This window comes from Bos javanicus, chromosome 14, assembly GCF_032452875.1.
Source record: "Bos javanicus breed banteng chromosome 14, ARS-OSU_banteng_1.0, whole genome shotgun sequence".
NCBI classification, from domain to species: Eukaryota; Metazoa; Chordata; class Mammalia; order Artiodactyla; family Bovidae; genus Bos; species Bos javanicus.
Genome location: NC_083881.1, coordinates 51,121,128 through 51,141,897, shown reverse-complemented (window position 1 = coordinate 51,141,897; position 20,770 = coordinate 51,121,128). Strand labels below are relative to the sequence as shown.

Here is a 20,770-nt window from a genome sequence, read left to right as displayed (position 1 = left end):
TCAAATTGCTGACACTCGTTGGATCATGGATAAAGCAAGGGAGTTCCAGAAAAAACACCTACTTCTGTTTCATTGACTACTCTAAAGCCTTTGACTGGGTGGTTAACTGTAAAAAAATTCTTGAAGTGATAGGAGTATCAGATCACCTTACCTGTCTCCTAAGAAACCTGTATGTGGGTCAAGAAGAAACATAACCAGACATGGAACAACTGACTGGTTCCAACTGGGATAGCAATATGACAAGGCTGTAAACTGTTACCCTGCATATTTAAATTACATGCAGATGGCATCATGTGAAATGCTAGGCTGGATGAATCAAAAGCTGGAATCGAGATTGCTAGGAGAAATCTGAACAACCTCAAATATGCAGATGATACCACTCTAATGACAGAAAATGAAGAGAAACTAAAGAACCTATTGATGAGGGTGAAGGAAGAGACTGAAAAAGCTGACTCGAAACTCAACATTAAAAAAGCAGAGATCATGGCATCTGATCCTATCAGTTCATGGCAAATAGAAGGGGAAAAACTGGAAGCAGTGACAGATTTTCTTTTCTTGGGCTCCCAAATCACTATGGGTGGCGACTGCAGCCATGAAATTAAAAGACACTTGCTCCTAGGAAGGAAATCTATGACAAATCTAGACAGCATATTAAAAAGCAGAGGCATCACTTTATTGATAAAGATCCATGTAGTCAAAGCTATGTTATTTTCCAGTGTGTGTGTGTTAGTTGCTCAGTTGTATCTGACTCTTTGAGACCCCATGGACTGTAGCCTGCCAGGCTCCTCTGTCCATGGAATTCTCCAGGCAAGAATACTGGAGTGGGTGGCCCTGCCCTCCTCCAGGGGATCTTCCCAACCCAGGGATTGAACATGGCTCTCCTGTGTTGCAGGCGAATTCTTTACTATCTGAGCCACCAGGGAAGCCCCTTTTATCTGGTAATCAGGTACAAATGTGAGAGTTGGACCATAGAGAAGGCTGAGTGCTGAATAGTTGATATTTCTAATTGTGGTGTTGGAGAAGACCCTTGAGAGTCCCTTGGATTACGGGGAGAACAGACCAGTCAATCCTAAAGGAAATCAAATCTGAATATTCTTTGGAAAGACTGGTGCTAAATCTCCAGTACTTTGGCTACCTGATGCAAAGGGCTGACTCATTGGAAAAGACCCTGATTCTGGAAAAGATTGAAGGCAAAAGGAGAAAGGGGAGGCAGATAACTAGATGGTTAGATAGTATCACCCACTCAATGGGCATGAATTTGAGCAAACTCCAGGAAATGGTGGAGGACTGAGGAACCTGGCGTGCTGCAGTCCATGGCATCACAAAGAGTTGGACATGACTTAGTGACTGAAGAACAGCAGTCTATCTGAACTAGAAAAGACTATCATCTGGAAAAAAATTCATATGACTTTCTGGTGACATCTTGCTATTTTTAAACTAGGTTATCGTATAGTCATTTTTATAACTAACATTGTGTTAAAACTAGAATAATTTTCTACCCTTTTTTGGCTACTCATCTGCTTATTTGTAAAATATCTGTGGAATAGCTATTTACGTGTTACATTGCCACAATAAAAGTGTAAAATAGGTACAATTTGCTTAGCAGCCGGCAATGGGTTTTGAGGAAATAGACATCACATGCTAGAAATATAAACATCTATTTTAGGCTGTGGCACAGATTTTGGTAAAGTATTTGACTTTGAGGGCTTATCATGAGCTTATTCAGCTTTTCATTCTACAGAAAGTGGCTTAAAAAGCCAGAAAGGGCTGTGCAAAATTGCCTTCCTTTAGAAATGCATTATAAATGATTTGCCTTTACAAATATATTACAATATACATTTATATTGTAAAAAAGGGTTTGAGCTATATTTGGCTGGTTTTCAAGCAGAGATCAAAGGCAAGAGAGTTTAGAGATAACAACATCCTATAACTGAAACAGCCAACTTCTGGATACAATATCAATATTAAAAAGATTGAAAAAGGATTAAAGAGCAAGGGCCTCAAAAATTTTAAATAATAGTGAGATTAAGGGTACCATCTTTACACAGAACTCTCATGTTTCATTTGGTTTCATGATAGCCACCAAGAATTTATGAGAGAGACCAAAAAAGGGCAATGAGGCAAAATCAATCAATCCTAATTTAGAATCATGTTTAGAAAATAAAAGTCAAAGCTTTGAATATAATTGGTGACAGATAAAACTCAAAGACCACAGCCTTACGAAATTATTGTGGTAATTATATTGCCAAGTCATCACAAGCCAGGATTAAAAGCAACTTTGAGCCTTAACACAGACTTGAACCAGCAGCAAGCTCTTAAGGCCACAAAAAAGACATACTTCTGAACATCCATATGAGGTGTGATCATGTAGTGTAATGCCTAAGAGAGTATGTTCTTGTGAATGAATTTCTTATCCTCCTTGAGTCTGCTCCCTCACCTGTGCACTGGATACTATCTCCTCTCATTTATGAACATATTCTAGCAACTGTTTTTATTTCTTCTTCATCATTAAAATTTCTTCTTTATGGAATTATTCCTATTATCCTGAAATGTGAACATGAATATCTCCCATAAGATAAATATAGATTGAAAAGTATATATATAAAATTAAAATGAATTCTGTTATTTCCACATTTCCCTCTGGACAATATTTTATTTTTGTAAATTCTACATTAAAATTTCATTGTATACACATTGGTCTATAATTGTTTCCATTTTGTTTATTCCCATTCTCTCCTGATCCAATCCAGTTCAATCTGATTTTTGCCCTCAATGATGCTGAAAAAAGTAACTTTTTTGACTTTTAAATGACCTGTATGTCATTAAATCCAATGGGCAATTCCTGACTCTCATTGAACTTGGGGAAGGCTTGACATCAGCATGTGTCATAGATGCTCATTGTTCCTCCTTCTACTTTCTTTGCTCCCAAGATACCACTCACTTGATCTCCTCTAACTTCCCTGGCCTCTGTCTTTTAATCCTCCTCTGTTGCTTTTTCCTGACTTACATGTACTTTATACCTGGAATGTCATACCTCAGTCCTCAGATTTTTTTCTCACTCTTTCCCAACACATTCTTGTCCAACACTTTGCTTTCACATTGCTTCCTTCTCCCATTAACTCCATGATTGCGTATCTAAATACTCATTTGACATTGCTACTTGTGTGCCTAACGAAAGGGAGAAAGTAGTGTGCCTAATAGACCTAGAAATTAAAATGATCAAATCAAAGTCCTATTTCCACCTCCACCCCAACATGATCATTGTCTATCTTCTTCATCCAGAAAAATATAACTAGATTTTTTTCTTCAGGTTTCTATGACAATAAATCTAGAATTTTCCTTGACTCATGTCTTTTTCCTCCTACCTTAAATCCAAACCCTCAGGAGTGGCACATAATACTAAAGAAAGGTTTATTTCAATCAGAAAAACACAAATTCAAACCATGAGACAACATTTTATACCCAATAAATTATTAAAATTAAAATCCCTGAAAAACATCATGTTGACTATGTCTAATATGAAGACATTGTCAATTATAATTTATCATTATATATTATCAGTGATATTGTAGAGTAGCATGAACACTTGGGAAAACAATTTGCATTATGGGAATGTGAGTAAATTTAAACAATTGCATCTTCTGTATACACTGAACTAGCCCTTCTTCTCTGGGATCTGAGAGGATCTCTCACACTCTGTACTAGAAAATATATACAAGTTTATCATAGTCGTATTATTTGTAATAGCAAAACTGAAGGCAATATAAACTATCTTTTAGAAAATAAACCAATATAGTGCATTATATTCCTAAGTGAAGCGTAATATATGCATAAGATTGAATAAAGATGAGTGAAAATGGATAAACTAAAGCAAGGGACCAAAACATGGATGACTCTTAAAATCTAGATGTTTCTTAGAAACATTATGTGGAGTCAAAAAACGAGTCTCAGAAAGCTATAACAGTATGATATATATTTTACAAAACTTGCAAATAAGAAAAATTAAACTTTCTGTTGTTTAGGGATACATGCATGCATAATTAAATCATTTTTCTGTAAAAATTTGAGAAAATAATGGCCATAATATGAAAATGCCTGTTCCTGGTGAGAAATCAGACTAAGGCCAGGGATGGATAATAAATAAATAAATATTTTGATGGTCTTTGTCAAGTTGTAGGCTTATTGGTGTTAATGCTAATATAATGCTTCATAATCTGTATGTTTTAGAGTTACATATTTGTATATGTAAATATATTTTTAAAAAGCATACAATGAATATAGGAAATTCATATGTAAATTCAAACTGACACATCAAACAGTATCAGTATAACAATAGATATGGTGTGGCAATGGGTTGATTAATATTAATTTTCTTTTCAGTTGAGGCTTTTCCAATGATCACATCTCACCCCAAAATATTTTATTTTTGTAATTATAAATTATAATTTAAAAATGAATGAAATGAGGTTGCCCAGATTGGTTCATGTAGGTGAAGAAAACATATTGCAAACATATTGGTAGCTTTCATGGCAAGGTTTCATATTATATACATATTTTAGCCCTTCTATCCACCAAGAGAAGTGTAACATACATGGCAATCTCCTGAAATTTTATTTTTGAACTGTAAATACCTCAAAGAAGAAAATTTGTAAAGAAATATTATATATGTACACTATTTTTAATATATGGAAGTTGAAGATAAGATTTTATTATCAGATCTTTCCATTGATTTTTGTAAAGTCCTTACATTTCATATATGCATTTATACAAATTTATGGTCACTGACATTTTCTAATATTAGTGTCTTTAATATGCATTTAGTGAGGAAGATTATTTAGAAAATAATTATATTTCTTGAATCCTTTAAATCAAGTTTATTTTTCTTTCCAAATTTTGGCCCAAATTACTATTATAATATTTATAAAATCAATGTAAGTTAAAGATTTGTTAAATACCACTTTTGAATTTATATATAGTTAAGTAGTGATTTTTTTTAAAGTACCATTTATAGATAGAATAAAAATGTCTTCTAAAAAGTGATAACCATGCACTTAATTATATGTATTTTTCATTTGATAAATTTAATTATTTTTCTGTGAAGGCTCAATGTCTTCGAGATATATTAAGATCATCAAATTTAAACGTCTATGAAAGATTACTTGTCTTTGACACAATCATTTTATGACACAAATATGCTTTGGATGTATGTTATGTCATAATAGCAAAAGGGTAATTTTAAAAAAAGTGGATCCTGATACAAATATGGGTCCTTTCCTTATACCCTTTAATGCTCTTGACCTTTTAAGTTAGATTTAATAAAAAAAATAATAAAATAAATGGTTAGCAAACTTACCTGATTGTATAGTTATCTAATTTAAACTAAATCTTCTTTTAAAAGCAAATAAAGTAAATCTTCTAGTCCATCATTCAAAAATGGTATAATTGAAAAATAAAAATAAATGTAACCAATGAGCTATGCTTTAACCTATTTATATTCAAACTTCAATCTCTTAGAAACCTATTTTTTTTATCTTGTTAATGTTATTGGTATTTCTGAACTTTTCCTCATCTGTAGAGTAGAAGTACTAGGAAGAATATCTAAAATGATGTTATAACAGTTGCATATAAATAGCCTGATATAACCTGCATATTCAGAAAATGTTAATTTGTAATACCCATAGATTCCTTTAGAAGACATATATTAAAAAATCTTAAATAATTCAAAAAGATTTAATCTGGATGCCTAATCTAAAATTTTTATTCAAGATTTTGTATTGCTAAATGAAAATTTTAGTTATTAACAAATTTATTATAACATTGAGTCGCTCTCTGGGAGAGAAACAGGACTTTTGATATGCCATTTACAGATGAAAAATGAATGTTTGTGAAGAATGAGATACTTGCATAAGAAATACTGTTAGTTAATGACATATCTGTGCTATTTAACTGAAAACAGGCTAATGGAAGTAAACCTTTCATAGATTTGCTATAAAAGATTGAATAAATATAATCCAATGAACATAGTTAAACTTGATGGTGGCATCTTTTATGTTTTAATCCATCTTTTAATAGTTTAATTTAGTCTGTTTCTTTAATAAAAGCCACCTCAAGTATTTTTGGCAATGTGCCTAGTATAAACAACAAATGATTGTGTATACTCTTGAATCCTTGCCTTACTCAGATTTGAAAGAGTCTTTTATGTTGACAAAAAGTTCTAGAAACCCTGTCTGTCCTTGAGATCTCTCCAATCATTAATTTGAATGTTCCAAAGTAAAGAATGATATCTAAAGAGAAGAATCATTAACTGCCTACGGTGCATCAAAATTTTAATTGCCATTAAAAAAAAATTACTTGTATGTCCTATGGTAATGCAATATATCTTAAGTAAATTAAAATTTGGGGGAGGAGAATACTAGCCACAATATAGCAACTGTTTCAAGCTCGTTCATAGAAAAACCCATTTCTACATTTCTATCCTCAATTTCTGTGTTTTATGTAATCTGTATTTTCTTTCTTTCTTTTTTTTTTTTGTAATCTGTATTTTCTATACAAGACAATTACTAAGATCATAGCTGGATTAACAGTAAGCAAAATAAATGTCATTTGGATCTCATTAATATAATAGATAAATGAGGAAAATATGTTATTATTTCTCTTTATTTATTGAGTATACAGTTGTTAATATCACATATGTAATTACCACACTCACACACACACACAAACATGTACTCTATTCCAGTAAGTCAGGCAGTAAAGTATCTGCATTTCATAGACATTGTATTATACAAGAGAGATAATCAGGATACAAGGACTGGTTCTAACTCTGAAGGTGGAAATCTTCAGACAACAAAATGGATTGGGTGTACTACTCTCATTCAAATCTTTCTGGAGACAGGGACTTGGGAGTACAGTTAAATCAGTGGAGTGCACTGCCATAGAGTATACTCTATGGCCATTTGTTTTTATGGTCTAGCAAGTCATTTAGCCACTTTCTGATAATTTTTGTGAGAAAGTTATTCTATCCCTCAACAGTATACCTACAAGAAAGGATACAGATCACTGTGTTGCACTGAGAGGAGCAGCAATTAGGATGAAGAGATATGAACATGAATATTAAAAGGTTACATGAGAAATTCAGGAAGCAAAGAAGAGAAGAAAAAGAAAAGAGAAAAGATTAATCAGTGTCCACTATAATAAAAAGTGAACTATAGTGACATTTATGGGGACACTGACAGCATTTTAGGAAGGAGGAAGTCTACCAATTACACAAGTGGGAATTCTAGCTATAGATTTTTGTTTATTCATTCTAATTACTATTCCTTGATTATGTCCTTTAGGCTTGTGAATTCTTTTTTTTTTTTTTTTTAAGGCTTGTGAATTCTATGGTTATGTCAGGAACGCAGCAAATCTATAAAATAAACAATAAATAGTGACAAAGTATTACATCTTTTGTAACTATCCCTCAGTATACTGAGGAAAAATGCTGGGTGAATCTTTGATATTCAATAACAATAAGGAGATAAATGAAGTTCAGAGAATTTAACAAGAATGAAGTGTATCTTGCATCTATGTACAAAAGGATAAATTGATTATAGATAATCACACTAAGTAGTAAAAAAGTAAAGAGGTATCTCTTCTTATCATAGAGATAGGGAGAAGAATGTGACAGGAATTTCTCTAGCAAAATCTATTTAATCAAGCAGTCATGTTTTAAAAACTACTTAAAATATGCTTAATCTTAACTGTACTCAGAAGCAGCCAGATGGGACACATGATTTATTTGGTTGTCATTTCGAAGATTCTTTGAAACATAAGCCATGTTCATTCTTGTTTAGTATAATAGCCACATAGACTAGAAATGAACCTAGACTTCTCCATGCTTTTGAATTGGTTGAGATTGATCACTGACCTAAATACCAAGTCTATAATTTTGAAGCTTCAGAAAAAAATGCAGAAGAGTATCTTTCCATCTTTGGATAAGCAAATATTTGTCAGACTACTTAGAAAGCACTAAAATATATAAAGATTATTTAAATTGAACTTTGTCAAAATTTAAACTAAAGAAAGTGAAAGAAAATGAAAAAGTAATCATAGGCTGAAAAAAAATTTGTAATGTATATATTTGTAAAAAATGGTATAAAAATTGTATAAGTATACAAATTACAATTATAAAGACAAATGACTGCTAAGTCACTTCAGTCATGTCCAACTCTGTGTGACCCCACAGACAGCAGCCACCAGGCTGTCCCGTCCCTGGGATTGTCCAGGCAAGAACACCCGAGTGGGCTGCCATTTCCTTCTCCAATGCATCAAGTGAAAAGTGAAAGTGAAGTCACTCAGTGTGTCTGACTCCTACAGACCCCATGGAATGCAGCCTTTCAGGCTCCTCCATCCATGGGATTCTCCAGGCAAAGCACTGGAGTAGGGTGCCATTGCCTTCTCCAAAGACAAATGAAGCACCTAGTTAAAAACAGGAAACTTTTTATAAGATATATCAATAAATGATCAGGAAACACATAAGAAAATATTCAGTAGTTATAACAGAGATGAAAAATAAAAACACAAGGCTGATCTCAAATGTTGTTGAAGATGTGGAACAATCTGAACTTCCATATGTTCGTGGTGTAGTAAAAATTGGAGAGCTGATTACAAGTGTTTAAAATGAAGTTAAAAATATATTAACCCAGTAACCAAACAATTTTCTTATTAGATATTTACCTAAGACAAATGAAAATGTATCCATATGAAAACTTGTGTATGAATGTTCATTGTATTTTTAAACAGACAATGAACAATTCATAAAATGTTGCTCAACAATAAAATGGAACAAGCTGTTGGCACAATGTGGGTGAAAAAGATCAAAAAAGAAAGCAATACATATTATAACATTTAATTTATACAAATATTTAGAAAGGGCAAAAGTAATTCTTGATGAAACAAATTAGTAGAGTAGTTGCTTGTGAAGAAGACATTGACTGGAAGGGAAAACTATAAAATTTTCTGGGGTTATGAAAATGTTTATATATTCATAAGAGTGTGGGTTAATGAGTATATTTTGTCAAATTTTACTTAATTTTACCACTGAAGATCTGTATATTGAGCTGTGGAAAATGTGTGCCTCAATTTTAAAGTCTGACCTTTAATAGCATTTATTAATCTAAACAATTCAAAATATTCAATGTTTTCTCCTTTAGTCGACATCAAGAACAAGATGTACACACACACACATACACACACACACACATATATATATATGCTATATATATGTACATTTTCAGTTTGCTTCTCTTGATATAGGGCTATTATCTGGACAATAAAAGAATTGTTTAGAAAAAGATTAATTTTGATATACACACTGTCTAATTTTAACTTTATAATAATTTACTATATAAATTATATAATTTTAATTTTGATATACACACTGTCTAATTTTAACTTTATAATAATTTACTATATAAATTATATAATTTTAAATTTATAATAATTTGCTGTCTAATTTTTAACTTTAAAAAGTACTTTTTTTCTTCACAATTGTTTTTTCATTATTATTTTAGTATGATAACAGATTGTAAATTTGAAAAGTTCAAATATGAAGTTTCATTTTATGGTTCTGATTCATTTGAAAGTCTAACTTATTGAGCATGAAATTAGTCAATGTTCATTTTTATATTAATATTCATCTCTTCCAGTTTACAATTCAGACTAAATCATTAAGTGATATACAGTGGGAAATATTCTTGAAACTCAGATGAGATACAAGCAAACCAGAATATGTTTTTTCTAATGTCACTAGATATTAAAAGTAAAAAGTCTTAGAAATCAAGGGCTAGCATAAAAAGAATAAATCCTCTTAATTCCATTACCATGAGATGACCATAGTTACCATTTTGTAATAAATCCTTCAGTTCACAAATACACAAAGACACACAGATATATGTACAAGCTATCTCATTACATTATTATATATACTGTTTTGAAATCTATTTTTTACTCTAGCTGGTAATATGTCATGAACCTTTGTGTTTGCTAAGTCACTTCAGTCATGTCCGACTCTTTGTGACCCTATGGACTATAGCCTGCCAGTCTCCTCTGTCCATGGGATTCTCCAGGCAAGAATACAGGAGCTAGTTGCCCTGTCCTCCTCCTGACCTAGGGATCAAATCCATGTCTCTTATGTCTCCTGCAAAGGCAGGTGAATTCTTTACCACTGGTGCCATCTGGAAGCTCCCCATCCATAATTATTCTTATAAGACTTGTTTTCTAATTGCTACATTTACTCCTTTGCTTATTAAACATTCATGATTTTGCTACTTTAAACAAAACAGCAAAGAAAATCTGTATATAACTTGAGAGACAGATATTTATAAAATTTAAGAGTAGATACTTTTGATAATTTGTTATCTTTCAGAAATCTATATGCACTTATATTCCCATTAGTGAGGCATGAAAATACCAGGATATCTTCACTGAGAGTGTTTGCAGTTTTTCAGGTCTTAGACAATTTTCTGTTTGAAAATTATTACATAGTTCTTTTCATTTATTTTTTGAAACCACTAGAAATATTTATTCTTGTATTTTTTTACAGTATATTAGTTTTTAACATTTTTTCTTTATGAACTCACTGTTCATATTTTGTATATTTCTATATATATTATAAATTTCATATTAATTTCTAAAAATTTTTTCTATTAGGCACATCAAACTGTTGTGTCTCATATTTATTTGTATATATATATGTGTGAGTATGTATATATAATGTCAAATTTTTATTTCTTCTGATAATTCTTTAAATATTTATTTTGATATATATTTTGATCACTATATATTTTGATCACAGAAAATGTTTTTATTCATGGAACCATATCTTATGTCTTTCTTTAAAATTTTTTTCATGTATTATAATGATAGGAAATATTTCTCATATTTATATTAGTATCTTGTGTGATATAATCTTCTCCTATTTCTCTGAATTCATATAAAATTTGTTCCAAATATCTTCTACTCTTATATCAGCCAATACCACATTCTAATTATTACTTTTTATTGTGCATTCTAATTTTGCAGCTTAAACGTTTTTCTTATACTTAAATATTTTCCTTGTAATTTCTATGTGATAGTTTGACAAAATACTATATCGTTTTTCCAAATAACCCAAAATACTTTAGGAGTTTTTGATAATTCTGTATTTTGATTCCAAAGAATGAGAGCTTTATAAAATTTAGTCATTTTAACATTGAATATAGTGTGGATCTTCATTTTCCAACTTTATGCCCTTTAGCACTAGAATACAATTTTTTATATTTTAGATTCTGTATGATACTCATTGAATTTATATCAACACATTATTACTTTTGTTATTATTTACATTATAATATGCTTTCAATTTTTCTCATTTAGTTTTAAGGACATACATAGGCTCACAGTGAAAGAATAGAAACAGATCTTCCATGAAAAATTTAAAAGAAATTTACAAATAAATATCTGAAGTATAAATAATTTCTAAAGTTGTCATTAAAAAAACTGGAGATGGTTATCCTCATGTGATGGTCATGGTGTGTAGTAGTGGCCACAACATATACTTTTTCTTCTTAAATTACATACCTATTCTTTCAATTACAAACAAATTATTTACAGAAATAAGATTCTTAAAACTGAAATTAATAGTAAAATATGTGAATGAAACACTTTGATGCTATGACATCTTCTGTCATGTGACTGATTCTGAGCTTTCTCTTTGCCACTTTTCATGATTGAGGTTAGAACAAAATGTTATTTTTCCAGAATTCTTTTCATCTAGGGGTTGTGATGTGAGCCTGTTGTCTGAATTAATTCTAATGCTTATATATGAATTAATTATGAAAGGCAAAAAACAAAATATTTTATAATAGAATAATTAAATAATCATGCTTATAGTAAGACAAACAGCCACTAAACTTGACGCTTATAAAAATTCTAGTCACATGTGAATTTATGTATATATTATTGCAAGGAGATTAAATGTGAACATAATATACATAGTATGGTCCTATATATATGAATATATCTATCTCTGTTTCATGAGATTGAGTGATTTTTTTTTTCTTTTCACATCTTGGTATAACTTTCTTGGGCTTCCCTGGTGGCTCAGATGGTAAAGAATATACCTGCAATGTGGGAGACCTGGGTTTGATCCCTGGGTTGGGAAGACTCCCCTGGAGGAGGGCATGGCCACCCACTCCAGTATTATTTTTTTTTTAATTGATTTTTAAATACTTTAATTGAAGGATAATTGCTTTACAGAATTTTGTGGTTTTCTATCATACACCAATAAGAATCAGTCATAGGTACACCCACATCTCCTCCCTCCTGGACCTCCCACCAATCTCTCTCCCCATCTGACCCTTCAGCCTTCCACAGAGCCCCTGTTTGAGTTCCCTAATCTTACAGCAAGTTTCCATTGACCACTCCACAGAAAACTATAAGACACTGATAAAAGAAATCAAAGACTACGTAAACAGATGGAGAGAGATTCCATGTCCCTGGGTAGGAAGAATCAATATTGTGAAAATGACTATAATACCAAATGCAATCTACAGATTCAATGCAATCCTTATCAAATAACTAATGATATTTTTCACAGAACTAGAACAAAAATGTTCACAATTCATATGGAAACACAAGACCCCAAATAACCGAAACAGTCTTGAGAAAGAAGAATGGAGTTGGAGGAATCAACCTTCCTGACTTCAGACTAAATTACAAAGCTACAGTCATCAAAACAACATGGCATGAAAACAGAAATATAGACCAGTGGAACAAGACAGAGAACCCAGAGATAAACCTGCACACCTACGGGTACCTTATTTTTGACAAAGGAGACAAGAATATACAATGGGGCAAAGATAGCCTCTTCAGTAAGTGGTGCTGGGAAAACTGGACATCTACATGCAAAAGAATTAAATTAAAACACTACCTAATGCCATACACAAAGATAAATTCAAAATGGATTAAAGACCTAAATGTAAGACCAGAAACTATTAAACTCTTAGAGGAAAACAAAGGCAGAATACTCGATGACAAATCAAAGCAAGATCTTCTATGACCCACTTCCTAGAGTAATGGAAATAAAAACAAAAATAAACAAGTGGGACCTAGTTAAAGTTAAAAACTTTTGCACAGCAAAGGAAACTACAAACAAGGCAAAAGACAACCCTCAGAATGGGAGAAAATAATAGCAAAGGAAACAACTGACAAAGAATAAATTTCCAAAATATACAAGCAGCTCATACAACTCAATACCAGAAAAGCAAACAACCCAATCAAAAAGTAGACAAAAAACCTAAAGAGACATTTCTCAAAAGAAGACATACAGATGGCTAACAAGCACATGAAAAGATGCTCAATGTCACTCATTATTAGAGAAATGTAAATCAAAACTACAATGAGATACCACTCCAGTTTTATTGCCTGGAGAACCCGCATAGACAGAGGAGCCTGGTGGGCCACAGTCCATGGGGTCACAAAGAGTCAGACATGACTGAGTGACTAAGCAACAGCATATAACTTTCTTATTGAGAAAATACAGTATTAAAATAAAAAGTAAACAAAGCTTATAATTGTTCTTTTCACATCTAGACCAAATTTGTTTTAAGCTAAAGATATAATTATAAAGGAATTTTCCAATGGTACATTGCTATTTAAATATCAAATTCAGCCAGCAGTATCAATTTTTATTTAATAAATTTTAAAACAATGAGATAAAAACAAGCAGAATCATCAATAATTGGAGTTTAGAAAATAGTTTTAAAAAATAAAATTGTGATTACAAAACTGAATATATCTCTTATACAAGCAAGAATGATAAGACCTATAGATCATCTTTTCTGTGTTCTTACAAGGCAAGTATAAGCCAAGCTAAGTCACTTCAGTCGTGTCCGACTCTGTGTGATCCCATAGACAGCAGCCCACCAGGCTTCCCCGTCCCTGGGTTTCTCCAGGCAAGGCAAGTATAGAAAGCTGTTTATCAAAAGTCTATTGGAGTGCGTGGAAAGTAACAATATATGAGTATCAATTTCTGAAAGACAGAAAGCAGCAGGCATACCATAAGGACATGTATTAAGTGAGGATGTGAGAGAAAGAAAAAGCAAGAAAACAGTGAGTCAAAGAACAGACACAAAAATGAATCAAACTGCCAGGAGCAGATTAGGCTTCTAAGCAAACAGCAGACTGTGTACAAACACAGTCTGGAAGGAGCTGTAGGATACATACTGGATTTTCCCCCCAAGTCTTGCTAATTAAAATCAGTTCTCTAATATTAGCAACAGTATTTCTTTAAGCATAAGGACCAACAGATATATTATATACTGACAATAACCAAAATGCTATAGAGAATGTACTTGAGTTCATAAACTCATAACAAGAATAAACTTATACTTTATCTTTCTGTTTATATCTTTGTATGTTCTACTATTCAGTTGTTTTTTATTGTTTTTCATTTATCTCATTCATTAAATTTTACCTAATATTGCTAAGAAAAAATAGGCTTTAATCAATAAACAAACCATGGAGATATATATATATATATATATAAAACATACTTATATATAATTTGTTTTATAATTAATTAATTTATTTATAAGCTTAATCTCAGAACTCAGACAAATCTGCATTGCAATGATGATCCTGCCTCTGGTTACTTTTAACAGTGTTAACCTTGGGCAAGTAATATAAGTCCAATTTCCAAATGGTAAAATGATGATATTAATAGGGGTGTTTTCACATTATTTAAACAGGGGAGAAATTAAATGTAACAATTATAAGATATAGTGTCAGGTACAGGGGAATCACTTACTAAATGCTTAAGATTTGTTTTATTGAACTTTCATTACACTGTATTCATCATAAAAGCTCTGTAAATTTAATGTTGTTATTCCCCATTTACAGATTAGGAAAGAAAGAATGAGAACAATAAATTTATTTTCCCCATCTTCAGATCAGATCAGATCAGTCGCTCAGTCGTGTCCGACTCTTTGCGACCCCATGAATCGCATCATTTAACTTCCCAGAGGTGAAAGTTGCTTAAAAAAAGAAGGATGGGGATAAAATAAAATTTTTTTTCTCATTTTTGAGTGTATCTACAGAGGATAGATACTTGTACAAACAGTATTATCAGTGGAGTGATTAAAACTATTAGATAACATTTGGAGAATTTTATTTTTTCCATATTTACACAATGATAATAGCATACATTGCTAATGTAAAGGAAATACACAAAACCTTTGTGCTTCTAGCTTTATTTACATTACTTTAGCTGACCTGATAGTCTGAGAAGTGTCTTCCATTTTCTTTCATGGCCTCACTAGGTGAAAGCAAACACCCACACACTGCCACTAGTGCAGGCAGGCACACACACTATCTTGACTGCATCATTAATAAAAGACATGGAACTTTTAACGATATTGGCAATGACAATGAAAGAACACTGTTGATGTGTCTGCCATACTGTATATCTTTGAAATAAATAGATATTATGAATTTAACAGTGTAAAACGAAGTAAGAAATTAAGTTAGAAATCTTCAGTAAATAAATGTAGAGCAAAAAAAGAAAAGAAAGAAAGAAAAATAGAATTTAATCTGTAATCAATCTAGTGATATTATCTTTGTACAAACGTGTTTGGAAACACTCCAGACATTTTAAACTGTCATTCTGACTGCAAACAGTTGAAATGTGTACTAAAAATATTATATATTTATGAAGCAGTTTCATATACATTATCTCATGAGATATTCAGAAGAATATAGTGAGATGGACAGATTTTCATTATTATTACCTCCTTCCATTTTATTTTTTATTTATTTTTTTTTACCTCCTTCCATTTTAAACAAGAATAGCTGTTGTGGATTGCTCAAACAGCCAGTGAACAACAAAGTTAGCTCTAATATGCAAGCCTTATCTCCTGGTCCAATATCTTCTCTATACATTACGTGTTTTCTTAGTAAAAGTGAAGATAATATATGTCAAATTTTTATGTAAGATATGAAAAATCAGTGCAAAAAATATGGAAGACCAATGAATGTATAAAAACTTAGTGTTGATAATCTTATTCCTGTAGATCAGGAAGACAAATACACAGAATCAACTATTAGGAAAAATAAGAGAATCATAGAATCATAACTCAAGCATAGTCAAGTATGTAAGGGTTTCTAATTCTTATAAATTATCTGCTTAGAATATTTTGAATTACAATAAAGACAGTACACTATAGTTAAGGAAAATATGCACACATTAGTAAAAATCTAGGACTACATGAAACATGTGATATCTGACATTTTAAATTTGTTGGTTTGAATTAGAATTGGTTTATGTTTAAAAAGAATTCTTGACAATACAGCATAAATTATGTCTAGATATACTAAAATGAAATACTGAAGAAACACTTCTAAATAGTCAGGGTACCAGTTAGTTTTCATATCTGTTTTATTAACTAACTTAAAAATAAATAATTTGGTTTGTGTGGACAGAATCATGAATGTCCCAGTTGGTGATGTAAGAGGGTTTACTTCTCAGATATTTAAAGTTTATAAACTATACACATTATCTAAAATTAGTGTATTCTGTTATATAAACATTGATTTTTAATATTTTGCGTATTATTGTATATTAAAATTGGTCACATACCACTGAAAGATGCATTACATGCTTTCACGTTACTAAAAGTCATGCCCATAAAGAATGAAACCATGAGGCAAGAATTTTAAAAATCAAAATATCTTTAACCACTCTATGCTATGCTGTGCTAAGTCACTTCAGTCGTGTCCGACTCTGTGTGACCCCATAGACATCAGCCCACCAGGCTCCCCCGTCCCTGGGATTCTCCAGGCAAGAACACTGGAGTGGGTTGCCATTTCCTTCTCCAATGCATGAAAGTGAAAAGTGAAAGAGAAGTCGCTCAGTCGTGTCCGACTCTCAGCGACCCCATGGACTGCAGCCTACCAGGCTCCTCCGTCCATGGGATTTTCCAGGCAAGAGTACTGGAGTGGGGTGCCATTGCCTTCTCCGTTAACCACTCTAAAGGGGTACAATTCAATTTAAATTCACTTTTTGGAGAGATAATTTACTAGTGTTCTGAAGTCAGACTATGGAGCTCATTTGTTCATAAGACGATATATTTCCAAAGGAGTAATACTTGAATTTCAACACAAATGTTAAGCATCTTTTGTAAAATAAACTTCTTTTACCCATTAAATATGTCCATCCATTTTTCCATTCAAAATACACTAACCTTGTCCTAAAGTTTGTAGGATGAGGATGTCCATCATATAAGGATAAGTAGTCATATTCTTCTTCTAGAGCAAATGACTGAAAAACAATTTGTATTCTATTTCGTTCTTCTGCTATTATTACCCACGTACAGTTTGCACCATTTGGATATCCATATGGAAAACCAGGGCTTTCTATAGTGCCATTCAGTCCTTTTAAAGTTCCACCACATGTATAAATAAATCCTGTAATAAAAGACAAATAAATAGACATTAATATTATTAATAAAAACAAGAACAATCTAGAAGACATATTATTCTGAAAAAAAAGCCTTTTTTTTCCTAAGACCCATGCTACAATAATTTTGTAAATAACAATTTAAGAATTAGGTAAATTATCTATTTTTTAAATAGGAAAGCACCAATAGCAAAATACTAGAAGACATGTTATTTATCATACAACTTGTGCTTAGTTACAAACCAGTTGATGAAATAAAATCCTCCATACTACTGATTCATTATCCATTACATGATCTAACATGCAAGCACAATCCTAGAAGTAGTTCCAATCAAATTGTGGACACTCATACACAACCATTTAAATTTAATGATGTTAGTATGCATTTTGGGTCTTGAAATATTAACTGAAGTTTGTCTTAGTAAATTGTGCTAACATTTTTGTGTATGCAAATCTTCAGCATGTAAACAATGCACCTTAGAAAAATCTGTCCCACTCTGATTCTAGCAGAAGTATAAATGGCTCAGACCTAAAAAAAAGAAAAAAAAAAGCCAGAACAACAACAACAACAAAACTATGTAATTGATCGTTTGACTAGAGCAAAATCCTAAACAAACCATATCGGAGTGACACCGAAGGTTGTTGAGAAAAACTGAATCCTGAACAACTTACTGCTGCCATCTTAAGAACTTTCTTACTAGTTCTATGGGAAGTTTAAATTATTGAGAGCTTCAGTTCAGTTTAGTCACTCAGTCGTGTCCGACTCTTTGCGACCCCATGAATCACAGCACGCCAGGCCTCCCTGTCCATCACCAACTCCTGGAGTTCACTCAGACTCACGTCCATCAAGTCAGTGATGCCATCCAGCCACCTCATCCTCTGTCGTTCCCTTCTCCTCCTGCCCCCAATCCCTCCCAGCATCAGATTGTTTTCCATGAGTCAACTCTTTGCATTAGGTGAGTTTCAGCTTTAGCATCATTCATTCCAAAGAAATCCCAGGGCTGATCTCCTTCAGAATGGACTGGTTGGTTCTCCTTGCAGTCCAAGGGACTCTTAAGAGTCTTCTCCAACACCACAGTTCAAAAGCATCAATTCTTCAGCCCTCAGCCTTTTTCACAGTCCAACACTCACATCCATACATGACCACTGGAAAAACCATAGCCTTGACTAGATGGACCTTTGTTGGCAAAGTAATGTCTCTGCTTTTGAATATGCTATCTATAACTTTCCTTCCAAGGAGTAAGCGTCTTTTAATTTCATAGCTGCAGTCACCATCTGCAGTGATTTTGGAGCTCCCAAAAATAAAGTCTGACACTGTTTCCCCTGTTTCCCCATCTATTTCCCATGTGATCGGACCGGATGCCATGATCTTCGTTTTCTGAATGTTGAGCTTTAAGCCAACATTTTACTCTTCTGTTTCATCTTCATCAAGAGGCTTTTTAGTTCCTCTTCACTTTCTGCCATAAGGGTGGTGTCATCTGCATATCTGAGGTTATTGATATTTCTTCCGGCAATCTTGATTCCATCTCGTGCTTCTTCCAGCCCAGCGTTTCTCATGATGTACTCTGCATATAAGTTAAATAAGCAGGGTGACAATACACAGCCTTGACGTACTCCTTTTCCTATTTGGAACCAGTCTGTTGTTCCATGTCCAGTTCTAACTATTGCTTCCTGACCTGCATACAGATTTCTCAAGAGACAGATCAGGTGGTCTGGTATTCCCATCTCTTGAAGAATTTTCCACAGTTTATTGTGATGCACACAGTCAAAGGTTTTGGCATAGTCAATAAAGCCGAAATAGATGTTTTTATTGAGAGCTTAACTGTTCAAATACCTGGAAAAAATATCATGCTTCTTAAAGAGTTTTTTATAAATATATGATATTCTGTAGTCATATTGGGTAATGAAATGATCAAAGATTTATCAGAAAATATGGTCCCCAACATTTATCTAGACTGGTCTGTGGAGAGTTGCTCAGTCATGTCTGACTCTTTGAGACCCCATGATCTGTAGCTTTCCAGGCTCCTCTCTCCATGGGGATTCTCCACTCAAGAATACTGGAGGGTTTGCCATGGCCTCCTCCAGAGGATTTTCCCAACCCAGGGATCCAACCCAGGTCTCCCACATTGCATTGGATTGTTTACCTTCTGAGCCAACAGGGAATCCTAATACTGGAGTGGGTAACCTATCACTTCTCAAGGGAATCTTCCCAACTGGGTTTTCCTGCATTGCAGGCAGATTCTTTATGAGCTGAGTTATCAGAGAAGCCCCTAGACTAGTCTACATGAAATTAAAGCTTGGATCTAGAGCCAGGCAGCCATGGTTTTGATACCAGAAAATCTTATCAAAGGTCCAGTTTCTTGTTTAACTTGTCCAAAAGAATTTGGACAAGGAACACAAAACACCAAGGAAAAAATAAACACACACAAACACACAAACACCCCACATTGTGGCTGAGGAGCAAAGAAAACAAATATGTGGTTTATTAAGCTTAAAGCAAAAGTTACACACTACAAGAGGAAGAGTACAGGCATCCTTGCCACAGAGGAATGCACTACAGGATTCTTGATTCCTCTTTTTATCTTATTTTAGCCCTTTGACTGGATGGAGGGTCTTTTTGATTAGGGGTGGAATACTCATTGAGGGGATGGTTGAGATGTTGCCTGGATTGCCCAAGGTTGCATTGGCTTCTGGTCTTGTACATTTGTCTCCTGTAACCACTATACATGTAATCTAAGAGTCATTTTCCCTTAAATCTCCCCCTCCAAGTGCCACACGTGGCAGGTCCAATAGGGTCATCAGCTACATTTTTATCTGCATGTGCTCCTCCATTTTTGTGGTCAGAGTTTCTTGTTCAGATGTTAAGAAGTTTCTGTTTTAGATGTCATTCCTCCATGTGTTATGGCTTCATTAAGTGCAAAACAAAGAGGTATATTTCTCTCCTTCCTAATGCCTTTACCTGAGGAGACTGTCCTTGGTCCTGGTCCTGTCTTTCCTGCCTCAGTTTCAGAAATTATAATGAAAATTTCTCATCATTTCTCATCAGAATTCCCAGATTTCATTTCCACATCTATGCATCCTACATGAAGTTTAGGTACCATGAAGCTGTGAGAGATGTCCAGCTAATTTGGGATGAGAGAATGCCATACTACACAAGTATCTGTATTTGGAACTGGGTGTAGAGATGCAGGACATTAGGGATGCCTCTCTCTCAGAAGGAATGAGTACATATAATAAAGGTATAACTATTTTTTTTAAGTATAAGGAACCATTCATCAAAGATGTGAAGCCAGA

General features: G+C 33.0%; 1 protein-coding gene across 1 annotated transcript in view; it reads right to left on the bottom strand.

Annotated features, from left to right (window-relative positions):
* CSMD3 (CUB and Sushi multiple domains 3) overlaps window positions 1-20,770 on the bottom strand; it is a 1,469,335-nt gene that overhangs the window by 1,285,697 nt on the left and 162,868 nt on the right. The window contains exon 2 of the mRNA XM_061439111.1: window positions 17,262-17,484. Within this exon, the coding sequence (XP_061295095.1) occupies window positions 17,262-17,484 (223 nt within the window). The remainder of the gene's footprint in view (window positions 1-17,261; window positions 17,485-20,770) is intronic.